Here is a 24,962-nt window from a genome sequence, read left to right on the forward strand (position 1 = left end):
CTAAACACTCAGCATTGCGCTTGACCCACCATAGCAAGGGAATTCAATAAATATTGTGGAAGAACCAGAGCTTCCCTATTTGCAATGGTTACTAGCCAGCCTGTGTATTTGCATATGTTAATCCCCCCAAGCTGTCTCTTAATACCATGTAATAATAATAATAATAATAATAATAATAATAATAATAATTATATATTATTTTTATTATAGTAATCTCTCAATTTAAGTAAATGTGTTTTATAGAAATTTAAACCAGAAGTTTTGATAGTTTAGAATACTGGTTTCATTACTATTGCTTATGCAATATTCATGCAAGACAGAAGTTAGTTTCATCAATACGTCTTTAGGGTAAGACATATTGAAGAAAATGAAGCTCGCCCCTAGCCGGTTTGGCTCAGTGGATAAAGCGTTGACCTGGGGACTGAAGGGTCCCGGGTTCGATTCCAATCAAGGGCACATGCCTGGGTTGTGGGCTCGGTCCCCAGTGTGGGGGATGCAGAAGGCAGCCGGTCAGTGATTCCCTCTCATCATTGATGTTTCTATCTCTCTCTCCCTTCCTCTCTGAAATCAATAAAAATATGTAAAAAAAAAATGAAGCTAAACCATTTAACAATGATTCTGAAGGTGACTTTTAAAAAGCCTCAGCCGGGAGAGATGTACCTCTTTAAGCAGCAGTTGCTTTGATTGCAGTGAGACTGAGGGGCTCAGGTTGGGACAGTGCCGTTGCTTTTTCAAATGGGGCATGGATGTCGCAACCCTCCCTGTTGTCCTCCTTGCAAGGGGTGAAAAACGCGGATGAGAACGAGCTGCAGGAGATCGCCTCTGAACCCGACAGCACTCACGTGTACAACGTGGCCGAATTTGACCTGATGCACACGGTGGTGGAGAGCCTGACGAGGACCGTCTGCCTCCGGGTGGAAGAACAGGACAGGGAGATCAAAGGTAAACAGTGACGGGGAGCAGTCGTTCTGTGCACATGGGGATTGCGCTGAGCAAAAGTCTGCCATGGGTTAGGAAAATTCTTACCATCTTTCATCTCGACTTTCTAAATAGAGTCCTCTATTCTCCTAATAGAAATGGGGGTATATTGGTGGGGTGAGGGAGGAATACTCTAACCACTAGATAATTTTCTCCTTTAGACCATCATGTTTGTGTCTTTTAATTAAACTTGATTTTGAGATAATTTTCCATGTACATGGTTGTAAGAAATAATGTAGAGAGAGAGCCTGTATACTCTTCCAGTTTCCCTCAATGGTAACATATTGCAAGACTGCAGTACAATATCATGGTGTTTGCACTAATACAATCAAAATATAGAACATTTCCATTACCACAAGGATCATGACTATTGTCCTTTTATAGCCACATTCATTCTATCTCTCCCCCCACCTCTCCCTAACCTGAAAATTGGTTCTCCATCTCTAAATATTTTTCATTTTGAAAATATTATGTAGGTGGAATCATGTAGTATGTAACCTTTGGGGATTGGCTTTCTTTATTCAGGGTAATTGCCTGGAGATTCCTTCAAGTTGTTGCATGTATTAGTAGCTCTTTCCTTTGAACTGCTGTGTCATATTCCACAGTATGGATGTACCACAGTTTGTTTAACCATTCCCACATTGAAAGACATCTGAGTTGTTTCCATTCTTTGGCTGTTACAAATAAAGCTGCTCCAAACATTCATGTATAGGTTCTTCTGTGAGCATATGTTTTAATTTCTCTGGGATAAAGTTCAGGATATCATATTGTAATTTTATATTTAGTTTAGTTTTAGTTAAGAAACTGCCAAGCTATTTTCCAGGGTGACCATAGCATTTGACATTTCCACCAGCAATATATAGAATGTCCCAAAAAATGTATGTACACACTTTGAATAATTATAAAGGCAGTGCTTATTAAAATACATTTCATTTTCAAAGTTGAGTTATCAGCTGTTAAAGTGTATATACATTTCTGGGGGCCACCCTATATGAGGGATCCAGTTTTTTTGCATTGTCACCAACATTTATTGTTGCTACTGTTTTTCATGTTAGCCTTTGTGATCAGTGTGTAGTAATAGCTCCTTGTGGTTTTAATTTGCACTTTCCAGATGCCCAGTGAAATCAAACATCTTTTCACGTGCTCATTTTGCATCTGTGATATGCTCTTTGGTGAAATGTCAGTTCATGTCTTTTGCCTATTTTTCTAATTGGACTTCTCTAAGTTTAGATTTAACAGTTGAGTTTTGAGAATTCTTTATTCATATTCTACATACCAGTCCTCTTTTGGATACATAGTTTGTTAATATTTTTTCCTGATCTGTAGCTTGTATTTTCATTTTTTAAATAAGGTTTTTTGCAGAGCAAAACTTTTTAATTTTGGTGAGGGACTAGGTTGGGCAGCCAAGCGGTAGTTTCCTGAACAAACTTCTCTGGGCTTCTTAACGAGAGTCCTTTAGAACCCCGATTTTCCCCCACACAAAAATCTCTACATGTGGATGCTGATGAAGCATGTAATACAGTTCCTGGTCATAGTTAGTGTTCAGTAACTATGTTCTCCCCTCCCCCAGTGTAATGGTTATTGAAGTCCCTTGGGTAAATGCCCCTAGAACAAGCATGTCAAACTCGCAGCCCACGGGCCTCATTTATTTGGCCCATATTAGCCTTTGAGTTTGACATGCTTCCCCCTAGAGAATAAGAAATCCTAAAGTTCAAGGACCCTGAACTTTACATGTCCCAAATCTTTTGTAGAATCATTAGCTTTAACATGTACATAAGACAAACTGCTTACACAGTGTCTAGCTCAGCCGTGGGCAAACTACGGCCCGCGGGCCGGATCCGGCCCGTTTGAAATGAATAAAACTAAAAAAAAAAAAAGACCGTACCCTTTTATGTAATGATGTTTACTTTGAATTTATATTAGTTCACACAAACACTCCATCCATGCTTTTGTTCCGGCCCTCCGGTCCAGTTTAAGAACCCATTGTGGCCCTCGAGTCAAAAAGTTTGCCCACCTCTGGTCTAGCTCATAGTGAATATTCAGTGTGTCGGTTGCTTTTTCTTCTTTTTTTACTTTTAGTTATTGGCCATTGTTGCAGTCTTCAGTATAGCTACTGGACCTTCAGATGCTTAAAAACACAGACTCTTGTGTCAAGAAGCTCGAGTATCAAACTCAGCTCTGATACTAATTGTGAGACTTGGGCGAGTTACTTAAGTTCATTGTGGCTTGGTTTTGTCACCTGTGAAATGGGAAGAATCATAGTAACTACTGAGAAGTAAATAAAGTAATAAAGAACTTAGAAGACTACTTATAGATATACACATGTTCAATGAATGTGGTGTTTTTGTATTTTAACTATTCTATAAGCAATTTCTTTAAGCCAAGTTCCTTAGAGTCAAGGACTATGTTTTATTTAAGTTTGTATCCGCAGAACCTGGTATAGGGACTGGTACTTAATAGACACGTAAATGTTTTGATGAACAAATGTCAGAATGAATAACTGAATCAACTTCTTTAGAGATGAAAATTTTAGGGGTGGCATAAAGTCAGTAGTCATTTCTGACTAAGGGGGTTTCCTAGGTGAATAAGAACTAACTTTGGGGAAGAGGTTCATCTTATGTGTCTCTTTAATTTAGCCTTGGCCCTTGCCACCATTGGGCCACCTACGGAGCTGATTACTTCTGAAGTCACTGCCAGAAGCTTCATGGTTAACTGGACTCATGCCCCAGGGAAGGTGGCAAAATACAGAGTCGTGTATTATCCTACCAGGGGTGGAAAACCAGACGAGGTAATAAGGAGTTTATATTTTCAAACCATTATTTTCATTTTCTCAAGTCTTCTACAGTAGAGAAGACAAGACAGAAATGGATATATAAGGTTATTCTGTGATAAACATTTAGAATTATTTCACTTAAATACATTTCCACATGTCCGTGTACTTTATTTGCACCTTTTCTTCTCACCTCCATCAAATAACCCTCAGAACTGGTCATGTATCCATTTCTAACACACCTTATTTTAGCTTTTTTCCCCTTCTTTTTAAAAATTAATGAGTTCTAAAGCAAAGGAAATCAGTAGTTAGTTATCTGGCCAGAGCTTCCTTTTGCTATTCATGTGTTCTTTCTACTTTGGGAGTGGTCTGAACTCCCTTCCTTAATGAAGTCTGTGTGATCCAAATTATGTGGTCACATAGTCCTCCAGGGTTTGGAATTTCCTGGACGTTTATGGAGATGATTGCAATGGAGAAGCCATAAGAAAGCATCTGTGGCTGGCCTTTCTCATGGGTTGACCATCACGGGAGAGTACATATTGCCAGATGATTGGATTCTTCCCAGTTCCTACCTTTGATACAGCAATTCACAGGGAATATGTTAACATGTGATGAAATCTTTTTTTTTAAGTGCTAACCTTTTATTGTCCTAACCCCTGACTAACCTCAGCCTGTTGCACAATTTTCTTCTGGATTATGGCAGGGGATATAATTTTTTTAAGTGTTAGAGAAGTAGATCATGAAGGTTTAAATTATCTTGTCAAAAAAAATCAGAATTATTCCAATGTTCTATCTCTTTTTATGACTAATAAACCTTTTAAATGCTTCCCAAAGCTCCATGGAAAAATATCACACATTAACTGTTATGAAGCAGATGTGATTAGTATAAAAATGATACCATTTCCACTTAGATAGGAATTAATAAGGGAGTTTTGGACATGTTTCATAAAAGGCGCATTCCTTCAGATAGGAATTCAAGGAGAATTGACCGCACAGTGGAAAGAGGATGCGGCACACATAAGAAAACATTTAGTGAAATGTTCTTGCTAGAGGTATTTTTGCTTTTTCATGTTAATTCTGCACATGGACATTTCATACTCTCATACCTGAACTGCACTTTAAACAGGTGGTGGTGGACGGCAGTGAATCTTCCACGGTGTTGAAAAACTTGATGTCTCTCACTGAATATCAGGTCTCAGTCTTTGCAGTGTATTCTCACACCGCTAGTGAAGGCCTGCGGGGAACCGAGACCACCCGTACGTATTGGATTCCACCTCACTTCTGACCTTGTATAGCATTGCTTAGGCAGCCCTTCCTAATTTGGAATTCTGCTCAGGTTGTATTGATGGACATCCTGAGTCAAATTCCTAGAAAATAGTTATGCTTGCATGCTGTACTGGACCAAGCTATCATTACATTTTGCAGGGGCTACATACTGGGAGGGATATGATAACACTGTTATGTGTAGGAGAGAGTAACCTTAGTGGTGAAGGGTGCAAAATACATTTATTTACTTAGTAAACAAACATTTAGTGAATGCCTGTTACAAACTAAGCACTGAGCTTGAATTTGTCAGTAGAAGTAGAGAAGGAGCTCTGTAGCTCTCTCTCCTGCCCAGTAGAATTACAAGGGCATTATGTTACATCTATTTTCACTTTTTATGCCATTGCAATTAAAACAAGCTTCTGAATACTAGTAATTCCTTACCTGAGCATGATCATGATCACACACACACACACACACACACACACACACACACACACTCCTGGGAAACGATAATCTCAAAAAACACAGTTATCACCCTAGCCGGCTTGGCTCAGTGGATAGAGCGTCAGCCTGCGGACTGAAGGGTCCCTGGTTCGATTCCTGCCGAGGGCACATGCCTGGATTGTGGGCTCGTTCCCCAGTAGGGGGTGTGCAGAAGGCAGCCAAACAATGATTCTCTCTCATCATTAATGTTTCTATCTCTCTCTCCTTCTCCCTTCCTCTCTAAAATCAATAAAGAAATATATTTAAAAAAACAAAACACAGTTATCTACTCATTTAGTTATTGCAAACACGAATTAAGGTCCTATTACGTGCTCATCACTATGCACAGTTAAAGAACTTTGCCTCTGATAGGACAAAGATAACAATATAAACACCACCAATAACTATGTGGTAGGCATTATGGTAATCACACTCCAGTCCAATACATTGTTGGGTTTATCCCTGACAATGATTTTTAAGGTAGCTATTAGTAATCCGGCTTTGCATAAATATTTTAGCAACAATTCCTGACCTTAAGGAAGTTTTTGTCTAGTAAGGGAGAGAATGCAAACCAAGGACATGCAATCAAATTAGTGCAATGGACTGCTATAGGCACTCCGATCCAAGTGTGACAGGGACCTGCATGTGTAAACCAAGTCCTGAACTTGACATTGTGATTGGAAAAGGAGGCAGGGCCAGAGTGTGGAGGGCCTAGGTTCATATTTGAAACCAACATTTCATGGTTTTCATTGGCATTGTTAAAGCCAGGAGCTTGTAATTTATCCTTAATCTCTTTCTCTTCTCAATTATAGCCAGTCTTATTTCTTGATTATTCAATTTTTCTCAAACCTATTGTTACTTAGTCATGCCTCATCATTGTCCCTGATTGAATGTGTCAATGAGTATTTATTCATTCATGTATTTGTTCCTCCAGCCACTCATTCTGTCATTTTATTGTGACTCAACAACTATTTTTAATGGCTGCTGCATGTCAGATACTGGTGATGGACATAAAACAGTGGTCAGAATAGTCTTCTTGCTCTTGACTGGCTGCCAGGGAAAGGGGCCCATCACTGTAGTGGGATATAAGAAACCAGAAGATATGTTATTCCTGCTTTAAACATTCACCATGCTTACCCTCCCAGAAAGCTATGTGAACAGATTGAAGGATGAAAATTATCTGAAAAATAAGCTACCTTTACTTAAGTAGCACCTGGATACTTTGAAATGAGCAAGCACACTGGTAATGGCTGAACATTACAAAAAGCAATCTCCTCTTGCAGTTGCTTTACCCATGGCTTCCGACCTCGAACTGTACGATGTGACTGAGAACAGTCTGCGGGCAAGATGGAATGCAGTGGCCGGAGCATCGGGATACCTGATCCTCTATGCTCCTCTCACGGAGGGTCTGGCTGGGGATGAAAAAGAGGTAACTACCCGCTGCCACTAGAGTTCTAGAATCTTTGACTTTCTTAAAATAGACATTTTTGCTATAAAAATTCAGTGTATAAAATTTAGAAAATTCACATTAAGCAAGAGGGGAAAAAATCACTTGTAATCGAACCACCTAGAGCAGCGGTTCTCAACCTGTGGGTCGCGACCCCTTTGGCGGTCGAACGACCCTTTCACAGGGGTCGCCTAAGACCATCCTGCACATCAGATATTTACATTACGATTCATAACAGTAGCAACATTACAGTTATGAAGTAGCAACGAAAATAATTTTATGATTGGGTCACAACATGAGGAACTGTATTTAAAGGCCAGAAGGTTGAGAACCACTGATAGAGGAAATAAGTTGTTCACAATGAGCATCAAGTCTTTTTTAATGCATGTTGAACACAACAAATGGAAATGGTTTTGTACTCTTCTGTTTTCATTTAGGTTATTGTGACTATCATTCCATACCATTAAATGATATTTTATGTCATCATTTTAAACATCTTTATACCTTTCCATTGTTATTTAATCTCATATTATTGGACAATTAGGTAATTTTCTGTATAAATATGCTTTTGTGACCATTTTTTAAACATATAATTTTGTATGGTTATTTGCATAGCATAAAATGCTAGAAATGGAGTTTCTTTTTTCAAAGGGTATGCCAGTCATTACACTAAGCATTACCAAATGACTCTAGAGAAATTGTACATACTTTACATTTCTATATGCAGTTCACAAATGACTGTTTCCCCTATGTACACTGACTTAGGAAATTTTTTTAAAATTAATTTGCATGATAGACAAATTATCTCATCAATGTGGAGTATTTTTGCATTTGTTCCATTTTAAATGATGAATCTTGGACTTTTGAATAATTTATTTTAGTCCTCATTTTTAATTCCTAAGAAACATAATTACTATAATATAGATGATGGAGGACTTAAGAGGAAGTGTCTATGATGCTTGGGAGTGTCCTGACAGGCAGGTGGACAAGAGAGAGCATTCAGAACTTGTTTAGTTAACATTGTCTAAAATCTGCCTCTGGTGACAGAAATTTTTAGGGCTAAAAATAAGGTGAATCTGAGTGTCAAGAACAGAGCATTGGTGACATGTGCTCTTTTATTTGCAAAGTTTAGACAGCTTTTGGCCATTTGGATTTAATATTTATTTGAATTCCCTTTTGGCAGGAGGGAGACTTAAAAATGATGTTGGAAAGATGTTCAGTCTCACTAAGAAAGAGATAAATAAAAAAGAAGGGGATACTAGTTCATACCCAATCGATTAGCAAACAATTTTTAAAGTCTGATAATAATACATCTTAGTGAGCATGTGAGGACACAGAATCACTTATGTAAATTGGTACAGTTGCCTTGGAGAATAATTTGAAATAAAGATATATACAATTTTTGATGTATTTATCATAGGGAAAAATCAATGGAGAAACTTGCTCAGAACAAAATATTGCAAACAACTGACATGTTCAGCAAAAGAGCAATGGGAAATAACAGCATATTTATACAAAAAATATCATAAAGGAATTAAGTAATGTCAACTCTGTCCTTGTGTTGAAACATAGTAATATTGACATAGAAAAAAATTGTAAAAATATTAGGTTGTTATAGTTCCATTTATGTATGTTGTAATATATACATATATATTATCATTTACAAATATATACATAATGTGCATAGAAGTAAAAAAAAAATCAATAAGCTATATATACCTTAACATTAGGGTGAAGGTGGTGAGCAGAAAGAGAGAACTTCTGTTTTATCTGAATATATTAATTATTTTAAGAATAAAATGTGAAGTTAATATGACAAAATGTTGATACTTATTCATTTGACTAGTGGCTACATCAGGGTATATTATAATATTTCCTCTACATTGATGTTATCTATGTTGAGATGTCTCAAAATTAAAATGTTTAATTTGACAATAATAACCTAGGAAGTTGTGTGACTGGACATTGTCTATGGAGATATTTTTCTTCCTTCCAAACCAAAAATAAAACCATCCTATTATACAGTTGTACTCAGTTGTTACATAATTGAGAATATTGGCTAGCTTGACTCCAAGGGTCATAAAAATCACGAGAGTCAAAAAGCAAATTGCCAACTGGGGCATCAAGGTGGGTTGATCTCTTCTGAATCCTGGAAAAGACTTGCAATCCAGGTGGACAGGCCCCTTTGTGGAACTGGGCAACAAAACTGGCCAGCTCAACTGGGTTTGAAGCAAAGACTGGGCTTCTAGCCAGGCGACTGGTTAAAATTAGCCAAGTGCTGAAAGATGCCCACTTGGCGCTGCCTGCAGTGTGCTGGCCTGGAGCTTACACTCTTTCTAGAGAACATTTCTGATTCAATTCCACCCACACTCTTCTTTGGACCAAATATTCACACTGTTAGTCTCGCTGCAGTTGCCACTTGTCCAGATGTAAGGAGTTATTCTAAAACAGCATGCCCGGGTATGTTTAGTTTTATACGGTTCCATAGCATCTGTTCCTAATATAAAATGATGTGACAATGAACAAACTCTGACTGAAGCCTGTTTGATGAAGGGGTTGTGAGGAAACAGGCTTATTCTGTGAAGTCTCACCTTTATTCACTTCGACTCTGATCAGCGTGAATAGTACACATTGGCCCACAATCTGATAACGTGTGTTCTTTTCAGATGAAAATTGGAGAGACCCACACCGATATTGAATTGAGTGGGCTATTGCCCAATACAGAGTACACAGTTACAGTGTATGCTATGTTTGGAGAAGAGGCCAGCGATCCCGTTTCAGGACAAGAAACAACACGTGAGCAGTTCCGTCATTCAGATGAAATGCTGTAACAAAAGCCCAAGTCAACATAGGGGTTCTGAATTGGAAATACTGGTTTAGGTTGAAACCTCTTAAGAGCTAATTGTAACTTAAGAAAATGTGTACTTGGGGATGTAAAGTACAGAATAGGGAAGATAGTCAATAATAGTGTAATAACCGTGTATGGTGCCAGTTCGGTACTAGACTTATCAGGAGGATCACTTCTGAAATTATATAAATGTCCTACCACTATGCTGGACACCTGAAACAAGTATACAATAATATATAATTTCAACTGTAATAGAAACAAATTTTAACTAAAAAAGAAAATGCATGTTTTATTTAGGGGAAATAAATATATTTCTTCGAGTGTTATTATTATAAGTCATATGGATGCTAGAACTGAATTTTAGCATCCTCTAGCCACCAATATCTTTGTAAATCCAAGGGCTAGATTACAATATAAGGGAAAGAACATGGCCTTTGGAATCAAAGCAGCCAAGGTGGAAATCCCAGCTCTAGTCATATTTTAACTTGGGCAAGTAATGTAACATTTTGGAGTCAGTAAAAAGAGGACCAATAGCAGCACAGGTGAAAGTACTTAACACACACTTACTCAATATTTCTTTTACCTCCCACTCTTATAAAAATTAACATTTTTTTCATGTAATCTTTGCAGTCCTATTTATCTCAGACTATTATTAAAATTAGTTTTTAATTGAGTAATAATTTTCTTGGCAAGTCTAATTTTGGTTCAAAGTATGGAGTTTATAATCTTTTTAGAAAAGGTAAATAAAAAGAAAGGGCAGAGACTCGGGTTCTTGCCCATCCCTGAGCTTTGGGAAGAGGGAACTAGCACAACTTCTACAGTGCTTTTGTCTTTGAGTTTCTATTTGGGAAACATGTATAGACATTTAATGATAAGGAAAGAAGTTTTCTCCCACATTCATTCTTTGTTAATCAAGGCTGTGTTGTTCTTGCTCTTTGAAGAAAGACAAATGTAATCATAACAGCAAATAATCAAACAACCCATTCCCCAAAAACAACTGGGAGAGTTCAACACAGAAGTAAAGAAATGGATTATGCCATAGAGCATCTGATATATCAGTTGTCTTAAGTGAACTTTCCCAATGCCCATCTATCTTTCACTCAGAATACTCAATTCTTTATATTAAAAAAAATGTGCACGACTCTTTTTCCACCATTAGTAGCTGAATTTTTTGTAAAGGTCCTAAAAACCGATGACCTGGCTACTTGTTCCTGAGACTGGCATGCTTTTTATTGGTCTACTTTTTACTTAATTTTTAATATTTTTATTGAATTTAGAGAGGTTACATTGGTTAACTAAATTATATGGGTTTCAAGTGTACAATTCTATAATATATCATCTTTATATTGTATTGTGGAGATGGCAGAGAAGCATCACCCTCATTTCACACATAGGAGATTATGGAATAGACAAGTAGAGTGAGTTCGCCAGAATCATAGGTGAATGGGATAGCTAAGACTTAATTTCAGGTGTCCTGGTTGATCTATTAGGTTGCTTCTTTACACCAGGCTATAATAGCATTGACTGGAGAAGAAAGGCACAGAAAATTTACCTAAATCTTATTAATTTCTAAGCATGTGTAATTTATTACTATTCATTTCATACAAGGAAATTTTTTTTATTTGTTATTTTATTTTTGTTCTAAGTTATTATCTGGGTGAACATTTTCATTTATAGGTAGTTCAGAAGCCAAAGATGCTGGGTTTTGGTTTTTTTGGTCTTTTTTACAAGTATATTATTTACATTTTTAATTATTTTCTATTCCATTTACTGCAAAGTGCCCTTAAGTCCACCAAGAAACCTGAGAATCTCCAACGTTGGCTCTAACAGTGCTCGGTTAGCCTGGGACCCGACTTCAAGGAAGGTCACTGGTTATCGAATTGTATATAACAACGCAGATGGCACTGAAATCAATGAGGTAAGCTGTGGAACACAATGTCTGTTTTTCTACTGGTGGTGTATTAGTTTTTTTATGGCTGTATAACCCACTATCCCCAAAGGTAGTAGCATAAAACAATACTAATTATTTTCTGCCACAGTTTCTGTGGGTCAGGAATGGGGCTTGGATGTGTAGTTCTGGCTTGGGGTCACTCATGAGACAGTGGCTTCCTAATTCCTGTATCTGCTGCCTGGTGTGGGAAGACTGGAGCAGCTGGGAGCTGGAGCAGCTCTCTGTGTTTCTAAACAGACTCTTCCCATGACCCATCTCGCATGTCAGCTTTAGGGGAGCTGGACTTTTTGTGTTGGCTCAGGAGTCCCCAGACATGTGTTCAAAGGGAGAGAGGCAGAGCAACAGTATGTGGAAGCTGTGTCACCTTGAGTTACCTCGCAACTGAAGTCACAGACTGTCACCTCCCGCCGTTCATAGGAGATATGACAATTCCCTGATGGATTCAAGATGGGGAGGAACACAGGTGCAATCTACAGCAGAGGCATGTGGGATGGAGATATAAATTGATGGGGACATCTTTGGAAAATACCATCATCCCCATTGGACTGGGGTGGGGTAGTGTGTATCTTCATAGAAATAGTAAACTAGAAATAATGTCAGTGTTACCCAGTTTATCCCTCTGCTTTTGAGTAAACAAATATGAAAAACCATGGTTCAATGAAGTTAAGCTGAAAACGGAATAATTCAAATTTTGTATCGGAAGATACTTTTATATAATAGAGCTTAGTACAACCCATGAAGATATAGTATCTTGTACTCAGGGATTTATACTCTCTAGAAACTCTATCCTTGGCAATAGGTTTTAGAAGAATAGTTAGCAAAGTTATTTTTATTAGTTTTCCTTGTCTTGGTCCAAGAAGCTAAGACAAAGAGGGAAATATGTTGGATTACATCATTTCTGTTTTCTGACCAAATAAAGCAAGTATTTTCATATGCAGAGACAAACTTTTTCCTGTAATTAAATCCAATTAGTATTTTTCAGAATGCACCCTCGTACAGGACATTGGGTAATGAATGGGCAGTCAGACACATTTTCTAACAATAAGGAAATACAGTTCAACATACTTCATTCAATCTTTATAAATCCTAAGGGCAAATAATTCTGAAAAAGCTGGGATCATTTGGAATAGTTGCTTTGCTTTGCCTTCTGAAATAGCAAAAGGATTGAAATAAAAAACACTTAAATGTCGATGATGATGAGGGAGAGGGGAAGGAGGAGGAGGGGGAGGAGAACAGCTAACACATGTTGAGCGCTTACCCTGAGCCCTGTTCTGAGAGCTTTACAGAGAGCACCTAGTGTGGCCCTTATGGGAAAATGCTGCCAACGCATGCCTTGTCAAACCAAGGACAGGAGCCTTCTCAGATCGCATGTGCTGTGACAGCGTTTGGGGAAATGTGCAAACAGGAGGGAGACCTGAAGTGTTGCCATTTGAGTTTTACATGAAAGGTCACAGTTAGACTTTGAGAAGCAATTCCAGTTCCCAACAGCAGTGACTCAACACTAAAGCCCAGAGCGGAGCTCAAGTCCCTCGTTCCTCATCAAGGACTGTTTCTTCATCTGGCCCAGAGTTTGGCTGAAGTGAGGCTTTTAGCTAGACTGTTTGGAAATGTATTCTAAAAAATACTTGCATAAAAGTGAGATCCTGGTCATTGGTTATCATCTTCCCAAATTCTCCTACATCTTAAAAGTATTACCAACAAAACCAGTTTCAGAACTTAGTCTAAAACACAAATATGATAATGAACAAAAATAAATGATACCTGAAAGTTTTCATTTGGTGGAAGAAAATGATAGTTAATGCATAAAATATAGTCTGTTAGTATCAAATATAAGTAAATATATGTCTGTTGAAAGATAGCTATTACAATTTAAAACAACAGAAAGCAATATGTAAGTAGAGTTTAGAAGAATATGTCCTGAACTCATGTTTTAAATATGGTTTTGTCTTTTCTGTGAGTTTAAATAATGAATCCCTATTGTAAGTAGTGTTTATGAGCATATGGTTTAGAGTTGGAAACACTTGTATTTAAGTCCTATGTCCTAGTTGGTTTTCCCATGGGCAAGTTCCTTAACTTTCTGGAGTATCATTTTCCCCATCTTCAACGTAGGGGTAATCATTAGCTACCCTACTAGGTTGTATAAGGATTAAGTGTATGAATGCATGCAAAGCTTGCAGACAGTACTCAGACCAGAGTAAACACTAAATGCTAAGAATGACCTATTCTTTCAGGTCCAGATTCAGAAAAAGTTACTATCTTTTTCCCCCAGTTAACTATCACTGTGTAACTAATATACTGGCTAAAATAACAACCCATGATTATGCAACTTGGGTAGGGTTCAGCAGGGACAGCTTGTCACTGCTCCATGCAGTGTCAGCTGGGATGACTCCTGTACTCATCTGGGACCTTGACTGGGCTAGAGCTTCCAAGATGACTTCACTTCTGTGTCTCGCCTCTCAGCTGGGATGGCTGAAAAGGCTGGGGGTTGGCTCCCCTGTCCAACAGATTGGTCAGGGTTTCAAAAGGATGAAAATAGAAGCTCTTCTCTCCAGGCTTGACACTCTTTTTTTGAGCTATAATTGATTCTTTAAGAGATGCATATGATTACTGGATTGGCTCTTAGGTTAGAGGAGCCCTTTGTTATCTCTTTTGAAAAGGCTCTTTGTGGCCTCCATCTTAATTTTCATTTACTTATTTTATTCACTCAAAAAACTACAACTCAAATCCAGTAGTGAAAAAGCTGAACAACATTTTGCCCTCAAGGAGCTTACAGTCCATGCAGGAAGTAAACAATAAACAAGTATGTAAGGAAATAAAATCATTTCAAGCTGTGATTGGTGCGAAGGGAGGAAACAAACAAGAACATTGTTAGAGAATAACCCTACCAAGATAGGTGCAAAGAGAAACCCCCTCTGAGGAGGTGAAATTGAAGCTCAGTCTTGACAGGTGAGGAAGGCCTAATTTGAAAGACCTACAGAAATAGAGTCCCATACAAAATGAATTGCATGTGCAAAGGCCCTGAGGTGAGAAAAATCTTGACCTGATGGAAAGTCAGTGTGACTGGAGTCCAGGGGGCGATGGAGAGTATGATAGGAAAAAACAGCAGCACTCCAGATTAGTCAAGGCCAAGAGGTCACTGAAGGGTGCCTGGCTTTGATTTGGAAGGCAATAGACAGCCAAGGAAGGTTTTTAAGTAGGGACGCGACACATTTTATATTTTGGTAAAAGTCACAGTTGACTGCCTTAGCAAATACAGTGAGCTATTTCATCTTCCCCTTAACCTCAGGTAACATCAAGATTAGTTATTGGTAGTATTGTAAACACCAGATCTCAGTGATATTGCTCCATAATGTCTCTTGAAAACATTTTAAGTCAGATATTTTTTGGCAGAGTCTGCTCTCAGGTAAATAGGTTCATTTCTTCCTTCCTTTCTTTCTTTTTTTTTGTTCAAGATGAGAAGGTCAGTTTAATAAGTGGAGGATCCAGAACACAAATTCATATCCAAAGAATCTAAAACCTTGCTCAGTTCATGAATTCAAACTATATATTCCTGGCGATAGTTTTAATATATATATTTTTTATTGTTTAAAGTGTTACATATGTCTTCTTTTTTCCCCAATCGACCCTTCCCTGGCTACTTCCACCCCCCAGGACAAGTCCCTGTGTTCGTGTCCTTTGGTTATGCTAATATGCATGCATACAAGTCCTTTGGTTGATACCTTACACCCCACCCCCCTAATAGGTTCATTTCTTCAGTTCCCCAGAGTATCACTAGAACAAGGGTGCCTTACTGTAAGTACCTACCTTAAAGGGGTTTGTGAGCATCAATTGAGACAATGTATGTACAGTGCTTAGGTGGGAGGCTTCATTTACTTGGTCTCCTATATGTTCCCTGTATGTACCTCAGCAGCCCAAGACCCAGCCTCTCAAAGATAAAGCTGTGTCTATTCTTTGTCTGAGACTGAGGATGACTTTGCTCAGGTCTCTGTCTCCTAGATTCTGTCCTCATTGCCTCCTACTTTATTTTTTTTTCTTCAAGGTCTGTTCTTATTTCTTCCCTTTTCCAATTCTTCCTTCTTTATACCCTTGGTCCTTATTCTCAGAACTTCATCCCTTTGTGCCCTAAAGACATTGATACATATTTTCCCCACAATATGTCTCTCTGTGGAAGAGAAAGGAAAATTTTAATTATTCACTATTATCTATCTATATATAAAAGGCTAATATGCCAAGTGTCCCCGGGGGAGTTTGACCGGGAGTTTGATTGCTCGCTATGATGTGCGCTGACTACCAGGAGGCGGCACAGAACAAAGGAAGGCCCCTATCGGTCTGATCACCAGCCAGGCCTAGGGACCCAGCCGTGCATGAATTTCGTGCACCAGGCCTCTTGCTTTTAATATGCCCATTTCCTGATTCTGCCCCCACATGAATCTCTTATAGGAGTTACTGTATATTACTTAGTTGGGAAGTCAGCAGAGCCCAGACAGTGAAGCCAAAAAACAGCTGCTCCTAGCAGACCAATCTGAGAACATTCTATATATATGAGCATTGTACACTTTACTTTCTATATTGTTAATGTATGGAAATAATATTGGTTGCAAAGATATCCCATGAATTTACTGATAGGTAACCTATTAAAGGGTGTAAGTTTAGAATGTGTATATATAAACTGACTGGTTTTATAATTCAGTAATTTTTTGCAAGTATTTATAGCTCTGCTGCCAGCCACGTGAACTAAAGACAGTAATACAGTAAAATGATTTCTGTTTCCAGCATTTGAGAGTGTCTGATATAGCTATTGTGCCTCCTCTCCTTTGCAGGTTGAAGTGGATCCTATTACTACATTCCCTCTGAAGGGCTTGACACCCCTCACGGAGTACACTATTGCTATCTCCTCCATCTATGATGAGGGGCAGTCCGAGCCTCTGACTGGGAGTTTTACCACAGGTAAGTAAGTCTTATTATGGTTTGAAAAGTTTCCAACAGTAACTCTATATAAACCACAAAATGGATTAGCTTCTTCAATTGTGATCTGAAAGAGATTGCATTTTCATTTGTGTTTATTTTATATTATTATTCACAAACCAACATTCTAGGTGACTAGAATACATACTGGCTAATTATTTTCTACCAAAGCAAGGAAAGGGAGAGAAGACCATCAAAATTCCAAAGGTCTCATTTAAATGAAAGTATACATTATTCTCTTCCTAACCTCACATTGTTTCTCGGATTCTATTAATGTAAACTTTTCACAACTTTTTTTGCATTCCTATTTGTTTATATTACGTTAAACTTCCAAAATTGCTGATATCTGAAAGTTTTTAGTCCACAAAATGAGTTATATACTATTTAACCTAATACATCAATTTATAGCCAATAATGTATTTTCATACAGCCTAAAATATTAATACAACAATATGGGATATTTTAAGTACTAAAAAAATAAGGAATGAATGGATTATTTTTCTTTCTTACATATACTCTATAGTCACTCAATAAATATAAAACATTTTTGGCGCCTGGTGGCCACAATTCTATTGTTGACTTTTGGCACATAGGAACAAATGTGAGGCTGTGAGAAGGTAATTCGGAGAGAGATGAGAATTAAGCTGGCCTGAGAAATAATGGCCACCAAAATAAGTTCAGTCATTTCACAAAATCTCCCAAGGGTGCTGCATTTGAGTTGGTCTTCCCTTGAAAATAGATTGAGAATTCACATGGTGTCCTGTCAAAGCGTGTTTCACATCTCTGATTTCAAATAACAAAAATCAATGATTTCCAATTCATGGGGGGTCTGGGGGGGTGTAACTGAATGTTATATCCCCAATTGTACATCTCAGAAGTGTGTAAGCAGTGAAATAGTGGGAGGTCTAATAAATTATATGTCGCTTCCGATGGCAGCCATATGTAAAAGATTAAAAGGATGAAGGTTCTTCTCTAGGATTAACTTATTTCTAGAGAGTGTGTTAGGCATGAAAGTGAATAAAGCCGTGGGGGATATAGTTGATGATGTTGTGATGACTATGGTGCCAGGTGGATGCTGGAAGTGTGTGTGTGTTTGGGGGGGGGGTGTTGGGGAGAACACTTAAAGCATACGATTGTCAAACCACTGTGCTGTACACCTGAAGCTGATGCAAAATACTGTTGAAGGTAGACTGTAATAAAACAATTTAAAAAATAAAAAGAAAGTGCATAAAACGAAAAGGGACATTTCTCAGACCTCTAGGGCACCATTTTGTTAATTTCCTCAAAGTACTGGGAAAATAAATAATGAGTGTGACACTTTTATTTTTTGTGGTTAATGAAAAGAGCCAAATAGAGAGCCTAAGAGTTCTGGAAATTACTGGAAAACTCGTCAAGTGTGCTGTGCCCAAGGTCTTCCTGCTTCATCCCGTGGGAAAATGCTGGGAGCGGTGGCAGGAAGGCCACACTGGACTGATGGGCTTGCCTTCCCCGAAGCAAGGGGTCCCTCACAGGGAGCCTTCTCCTCCTGCGGCCCCCAGGAGTGAGGGCTTTCTCACCTTCTCAGTTTCCTCACAAAATCTCTTTCCTTGGCTCACAGAGGAAGTTCCAGCCCAGCAATACTTGGAAATTGATGAGGTGACGACAGATAGCTTCAGAGTGACCTGGCACCCCCTCTCGGTGGAGGAAGGGCAGCACAAGCTGATGTGGATCCCAGTCTATGGCGGGAAGACCGAAGAAGTGAGTGGTGGGGAACAGACTGAAAACTCATCCGGAGCGTTTTGTCTGGAAGTGAAGGCCCAGCGCTGCATTGGAGTTGGTCTTCCCTTGAAAATAGATTGAGAATCCCAGAAGTAATTAATATTTTGCACGGCAGAGAGTTTTATAAATGTCAAATCATATGATTTGAAGCGCATTCTTGCTAGCGCTTTAGTTTTATATTTTATATCTTTTCAGATTCTTTCACTTTCCTAAGTGACATTTAATAAAACTTCAAAATTCTGCCTTTGAAATATTCCTAGTTTATTTGTTGAGGGAGCTGAAAGGAAGGAAGTCCCTGGTTTGACCTTAAAGCTGAATTCCATGTCCCTAGAGTTCTTTATGCTTAGTCATTTCTTGCTTACACTTGGGGCAACATTTTTCCTTATTATTATTATTTTTCTTAACTTTCTCCTCTGTTATTCAAATAAACCCACGTACTACACACTAAATGTTTTTCAGGTCATCCTAAAAGAAGACCAAGACTCACATGTTATTAAAGGCCTGGAGCCTGGCACTGAATATGAAGTTTCACTGTTGGCTGTACTGGATGATGGAAGCGAGAGTGAGGTGGTGACTGCTGTCGGGACCACACGTAAGTCTTGGTCTGGTCAAGATGGACAACACCAACTCCCACCATCAGACACCCTCTCACTACACCAGGTTCCCCACCCATCAGCCTTATCCTGGGCTACAGAGGCTTCCATTTCTCGTCTCCCCCTGCCTCCCTGAATTCTTCCTGTATCTTCACCTTTAATGAAACCAATATATAAAGCACCTTTGCATCTTAGACTATTACCACCATAAAGCTGGGACTACGTCTATCTTGTTCACTATAATATCTCCAGCACTTAGCACAGTACTTGGCAAATTTTAACTGCAGTAAATACTTGCTGCATGGATGGATGGATGGATGGATGAAATAATTTGTAAATGAACTAATGAGCAAACAAATAAACCTAGGGAAAACATGTCCATCAAGTTTATGGAATTTCCCAAGTTGATCTTGGTTCCAAGAATCATGTACAAAATACACTCGCTGATTCATTCATCCCTTCATTTTTTAAATATGAAGTATTAAACACATATTAAATTTTCTTTGATTGGGTTCCCTGGAATCAGATTCTGAAACAAAATTGTAACCAGAAGGTTTATTTAAGACTGTAGTTAGGAGATACATCTGTGAGGAAGTAAGACTGGCCGGATAGGGCACAGGAAAGAGCTAAAACTGAGTCCTCAGCTAATTCTATTAGGAGTTCTAGACCTGGGATAACCCTTCTGAGTTGTCCCAAGTTGACTCAAAGGGCCTGGGCCTTTGTATCCCTGCATCCCCATCATTGGAGGTAGGCCATCCCCTGACAGAGTCTATGACCTCAGGCAAGACAGTCCCCAGAGCTCAGAGCTACCGCAGCCAATGTTTCGGAAGCTGGTGGATGAGTATTTTGACCCTGGAAAGAGAATCTTGTTGGAGCACCACACAGCTGCTCCACCCACCAGTTACCTAGGATGGATCCAAGAAATAGAAGGTGTACGGCCTTGTTTGGCAGCCCTTTCACAACTTGATGGATAGCACTGTTTAATTTCCTTGAATTACCATGGCTATGCCTCATTATAAAGTAACCGGGAGGTTTCACAACTGTATAGGTGTAAGTCAAATATTTATATGAAGGCTGGCATCTGTGATTGGGAACTTTAACTTCTTTGGGTTTTCGGTTTCCTTATCTGTGGAATAGATACAATGTCTGCCTTACTTACAACTCACTTCTTCACTCTTGCCACCACTGCTAAGATTGTTATGAGAAGCAAATGAGATAATATAGGTGAACTTTCTTTGAATACTATAAAATTCTATACACAAATATATAGAGTTATTACTATTACATAATTTTAAAGAAATACATATTTTTTTAGTTGACGGTGTTTGGACTGAACCAGCTACGACCATAGTACCTACGAAACCTGTGACATCAGGTAAGAACAAATCAAAGTCTACCTAACCAAAAGAAAAGTTTGATTTAAACTGAAGTTATGTTATCCCAGTTTTATTTATTTTATATTAGTAATTAGGAACTAGGCATTCAGTTCAAATGTCATACCTCTCAGCCTCTTCTTATTCTATTTTTTTAGTGAATTTCTTTTTTTTATTAAATATATATTTTTATTGATTTCAGAGAGGAAGGGAGAAGGAGAGAGAGAGAAACATCAATAACGAGAGAATCATTGATTGGCTGCCTCCTGCACATCCCCCACTGGGCATGTGCCCTTGACCGGAATCGAACCCGGGACTCTTCAGTCTGCAGGCCGATACTCTATCCACAGAGCCAAACCAGCTAGGGCTCTTCTTACTCTTAAATATCTATAGGTCCTGTAGTCTCCTCTCACTCTTACATCTCTCTACCTTTTCCATCTTTGTTTTGGATTTCCATGTAATCTTTTCAGAGGATGTTATCATAGCAAGCCCTGGAGTCTCTGGCCACCTCTTGATCTCAGTGACTTCTCCTGTTGCTCGCTGTTGACAATTATTTATATCATGGTTTCCTATATTTGTGGATAACTGAAATCTGGCTGGTCTATTGGTCTTCCTATAGCAGCTGTTTTCTATCTCATCTTAATTTCTCCCTTGACTATAATTCACCTTCCAACTGTCAGAGTCAACTAGGTAAAACATAAGTTTAATGATATCATTTATTTCCCTACCTAAAGCCCTTCTGTGGGTTTCTGGGTTTTCCATTATTTACCCATTCATTCATTCATTCACTGATTCATTCATTCTTTAGTTAATCTCTATTGATCCTTTCTTCATTCCCCCAAATCTCTTTATCATAACATCCATGATCCAGATTGTGTTCTGCGTCTTCTCCTGGTTTCCCCCTGTCACCTAGAACTCCTAGTCCTAAAGGTGAGATGTTGCTGCCTCCTGTTCTCTCTGCCTGGCACCTCCCCTCTCCCCCCCCCCCCCAGTTTTGCCTGGTAAATATCACTCTCCTGCCTCCTCTATGACACTTTCATTATTTTTGTCAAGTGTTAGTCATTATCTATCTCAAAGGCCTAACAGTCTGACAAAAGGAAAAAGATTCGTGCACGTTGATTGAATAAAAGAAGAAATGAATGAAGAAAAGAAAGAGTTAGTAGAGATGGACAGCATACAAGGAAGTCAGCACAAAAAGGAGAAGAAAAAATGAGACATATAAGGGAGCTGGCACCTTGGCAGATAAGAAGGAATGTGTCAGAGAATATAGGTGAAGGAGTTGGGACAGATATCAAAGAAAGGCCGATCTCTGTGTGGGCTGAATGGGGAGAGGCAGCCATGGTGAGAGATTTGCACTTATGGGACAGTGTCAAAGCAGAAATGGGGAACAAGCGAATGGGATGCGTGTTGGATGCTGGATCGCTCTCTGAGGCTGACCACATCTGGTCCATCATATCTGCTTCTCCAACAAAGCACGAGTGTGAGATTTCATGAGCATCGCCCCAGTGGGCTCCCCTTTGGGTTTCCTAGTCCCAGGCTTCTCTACAGTTTCTTTTACTAGTGTATACACAGAACTGATAGTTTTGAGGTGTCCATGGTCTCACCTTGTCAGCATCTCTTAAACCCATTTTTATTTGCTGGCAGTAGGTATCATGGCTCCCCATTAGCCACTAAAGCTAAGTTGTTCTTCATGTGGGTCTTTGTTAGAGCAATACATGAAATGATAGTTGTTGCCATGTCCACAAATGCCCTCTGTAGCTCATTTGGGGATATGATGGGTTAAAAATTTGTTTAATCCTTGGTTGTGTTTATTCCAGTTTTCCGGACAGGAATCAGAAACCTGGCTATAGATGATGAAACCACTTCTAGCCTGCGGGTAACATGGGACATTTCAGACAGCAGCGTGCAGCAGTTCAGGGTGACCTACCTGACTGCTCAAGGGGACCCTGCGGAAGAAGTGGTAGGAACGGTCTGTATAAACACAGCGGACTAGAATCTGAGGTTTCTTGACTAACAGAGCTAACAAGGCTATCTCCAGAGATGGATGCAAGCGCTCTCTATGCTACTTTCTCCTGACTCTACCATCTCCAGAAACTAATGTTTTCATTTAATCCAAACTTAAATACTGATTTCTTGAGGACCTGTTCATCTCCAAAACTTGCTCCACGTACAACCTGCTTCAAATTGATAAAGGCTCTGAGCCTTGTTTCTCATGTTGCTTCTGCTGCTTTGACTACTTCTTAGAGCACCAAAGCAAAGTTGGTTCATAAATAGTCCATTTGACACTTGTCTCTGTATATGTACATATTTAACATATAAACTTTACACATATTTTTTTTGATGTTGGGAGTCTGATATATGAAAGGTCTTCTTTATGTAGTTGAAGAATACCTAATAAAATGCCATCTATTAACAAATAGTTATATTTTTCATTGATATCAACCCATTTTTGAGCAGATTTATAGTCATTTTTAATTTATTCTTAATCATGAGCATCTCCCTTAGGGGATTTAGATTTTTATTTGTTACATTTTCTTTAAGTTGTGAAATGGATATTTGTTTGTTTTTTTTCTATTGGAAACCTGGGTACATTCTTCCTTATGGCCTTCCAATATTTTCTTAATTTATACTGCATCATTCCTTTTAGTCTAGAACCTGAAAATTGTTTCCTAGGTATACGTCTTATCAGACCAGAGAACTCTAGTTTGCATCCAAAAGAGTTTTTTTTTCTATCATGGAACATGCTTTATTTAGCCTCATTACTTGCATTTATTGTCAGTGCATTGTGTTTGAGCCATTCTAGGAAAGAAGTCTCCAAATTCATGATTGCTCAAGAATAACATCATTATCCTTTCTCACTCTTCCTTACTTATAGAGCCTTTGATGAAAAATTATTTTTATTCATGTGCTTTTCTAAAAAAATTTTCTGAGCCCAAAATTCTATTAGGAAAGTACTGTACTGTATTTCAGGCTGGCAAAGGAATTGTTACAGAAGACAACGATAACCCTAGAATAGCCACATCTACTGTGAATAGTCAGAAGGTCCAGGAAACTGGTCTGGGAGTACTTTTGGAAAGTTAATGAACACTTAAACAAAACAGGTTAAATCATACATTAATTCAGGCCATAAATTTCAAATGATCCACGATTGGTAATTTTTAAAAAAACCTGTGCTTAGAAATGGTAACTAATGATATAATTTGGATGTTTTCTTTCCCCCTGTTATTGTCCTTGTGTTTTAATTTAGTTACTAAAAATGAGACCCATAAAAAATTCCCAGAATGAGAGTATTTTTTTAAAAATATATTTTATTGATTTTTTACAGAGAGGAAGGGAGCTTCTTGTTCAATCATTCTTGCTAATTTGGAAAGAGTAACAATTTAATCTCAGGCATGCACTTATCCCAGGTACATGCCCTTGACCGGAATCGAACCCGGGACCTTTCAGTCCGCAGGCCGACACTCTATCCACTGAGCCAAACCGGTTTCGGCATTGTTTTTGTTTCTACTCTTTCCAAGAAACACATCAAGCTTCTTGTTCAATTATTCTTGCTAATTTGGAAAGAGTAACAATTTAATCTCAGGCATGCACTTATCAGCTATGCAAGGTAAAATAATGATAATATTTTCTTTGGATTGTCCCTAGATAATTTTCCCTTTGTTAGTTTCTTTCATTCCACACTGTTTATTTAGAAACACTTCGACAACCTAAATGAAGGGGAAAAAATAGATAAAAAATCTTAAAGCACATGTGCCCCAGTTAAACCCTTAAGAAAAATGAAAAATATTGATAAATTTGGTAGTGATTCTTTACTTCGCAGAAGTGTTTTCAGTAAACTAGTACAGAAGAAAGTATTCTAGAATTCTTTGAATATCAAGCGCCTTAGTGAATTCTAATTAAATTGGATTCTGCACTCTTACTTTACAGGCATATCGTCAGGGACCTAACTGAGGATTAATTGGGGATTTATAGCTCAGTGTTTTATGAATTGTTACTGCTATGCAAATGTAATGTATTGTTATTGGAGACAGAAAGTGGTACATCTAAATATAAATTATAAAACCAACGTGGGACAGACAGTTGCAATTTTCTATCAAAACCCAAGGGCACCAAAGAAATATCTTAAAATAATGACACATGGCAGGGAATGGCAGATGGCTAAAATATGTTACAAAGGTGATAAAGGAAATGTGTGTGGATTGAGAAATGCCTCTTACCATCTTTCTAAATTTTCCCTAACTATAAAAGCTGATTACATTTACTTCGGGAAATGACAAGATAGACTATTGATGTTGGAGGACAGTGTACGTATATAAGATTTTAAACCAAAGTCAAGCTTTAGTATATATAGGATGTCCCCAAAAATGTATGCACACTTTGATAATTATTCATTCCAATGGGTTAACTGAAGAGAAAGAAACATCAATTGAGCTATCAGCCGTTAATTGTGTATACATTTTTTGGGGACACCCTGTGTATATAAACAAAGGGAATTAAATTTACTTTGCCAGTTGAAGTGACGTATTTATG

The 24,962-nt window shown here is 38.3% G+C and overlaps 1 protein-coding gene across 3 annotated transcripts in view; it reads left to right on the forward strand.

Moving 5' to 3' along the window:
* The window catches only part of COL14A1 (collagen type XIV alpha 1 chain), a 173,165-nt gene that overhangs the window by 43,679 nt on the left and 104,524 nt on the right, over positions 1-24,962 (forward strand). For 2 of the 3 annotated variants that reach the window (XM_006085247.3, XM_014452680.2), the window contains exons 9-19: positions 781-942; positions 3,615-3,766; positions 4,875-5,004; positions 6,781-6,926; positions 9,611-9,740; positions 11,571-11,710; positions 16,564-16,690; positions 18,306-18,445; positions 18,926-19,058; positions 20,375-20,434; positions 22,250-22,401. In XM_006085247.3, the coding sequence (XP_006085309.1) occupies positions 781-942; positions 3,615-3,766; positions 4,875-5,004; positions 6,781-6,926; positions 9,611-9,740; positions 11,571-11,710; positions 16,564-16,690; positions 18,306-18,445; positions 18,926-19,058; positions 20,375-20,434; positions 22,250-22,401 (1,472 nt within the window). The remainder of the gene's footprint in view (positions 1-780; positions 943-3,614; positions 3,767-4,874; positions 5,005-6,780; positions 6,927-9,610; positions 9,741-11,570; positions 11,711-16,563; positions 16,691-18,305; positions 18,446-18,925; positions 19,059-20,374; positions 20,435-22,249; positions 22,402-24,962) is intronic. The other variant, XM_014452679.2, reaches the window with a different exon arrangement.

The sequence above is a fragment of the Myotis lucifugus genome, unplaced genomic scaffold, assembly GCF_000147115.1.
Source record: "Myotis lucifugus unplaced genomic scaffold, Myoluc2.0 scaffold_17, whole genome shotgun sequence".
In the NCBI taxonomy this organism is placed as follows: domain Eukaryota; kingdom Metazoa; phylum Chordata; class Mammalia; order Chiroptera; family Vespertilionidae; genus Myotis; species Myotis lucifugus.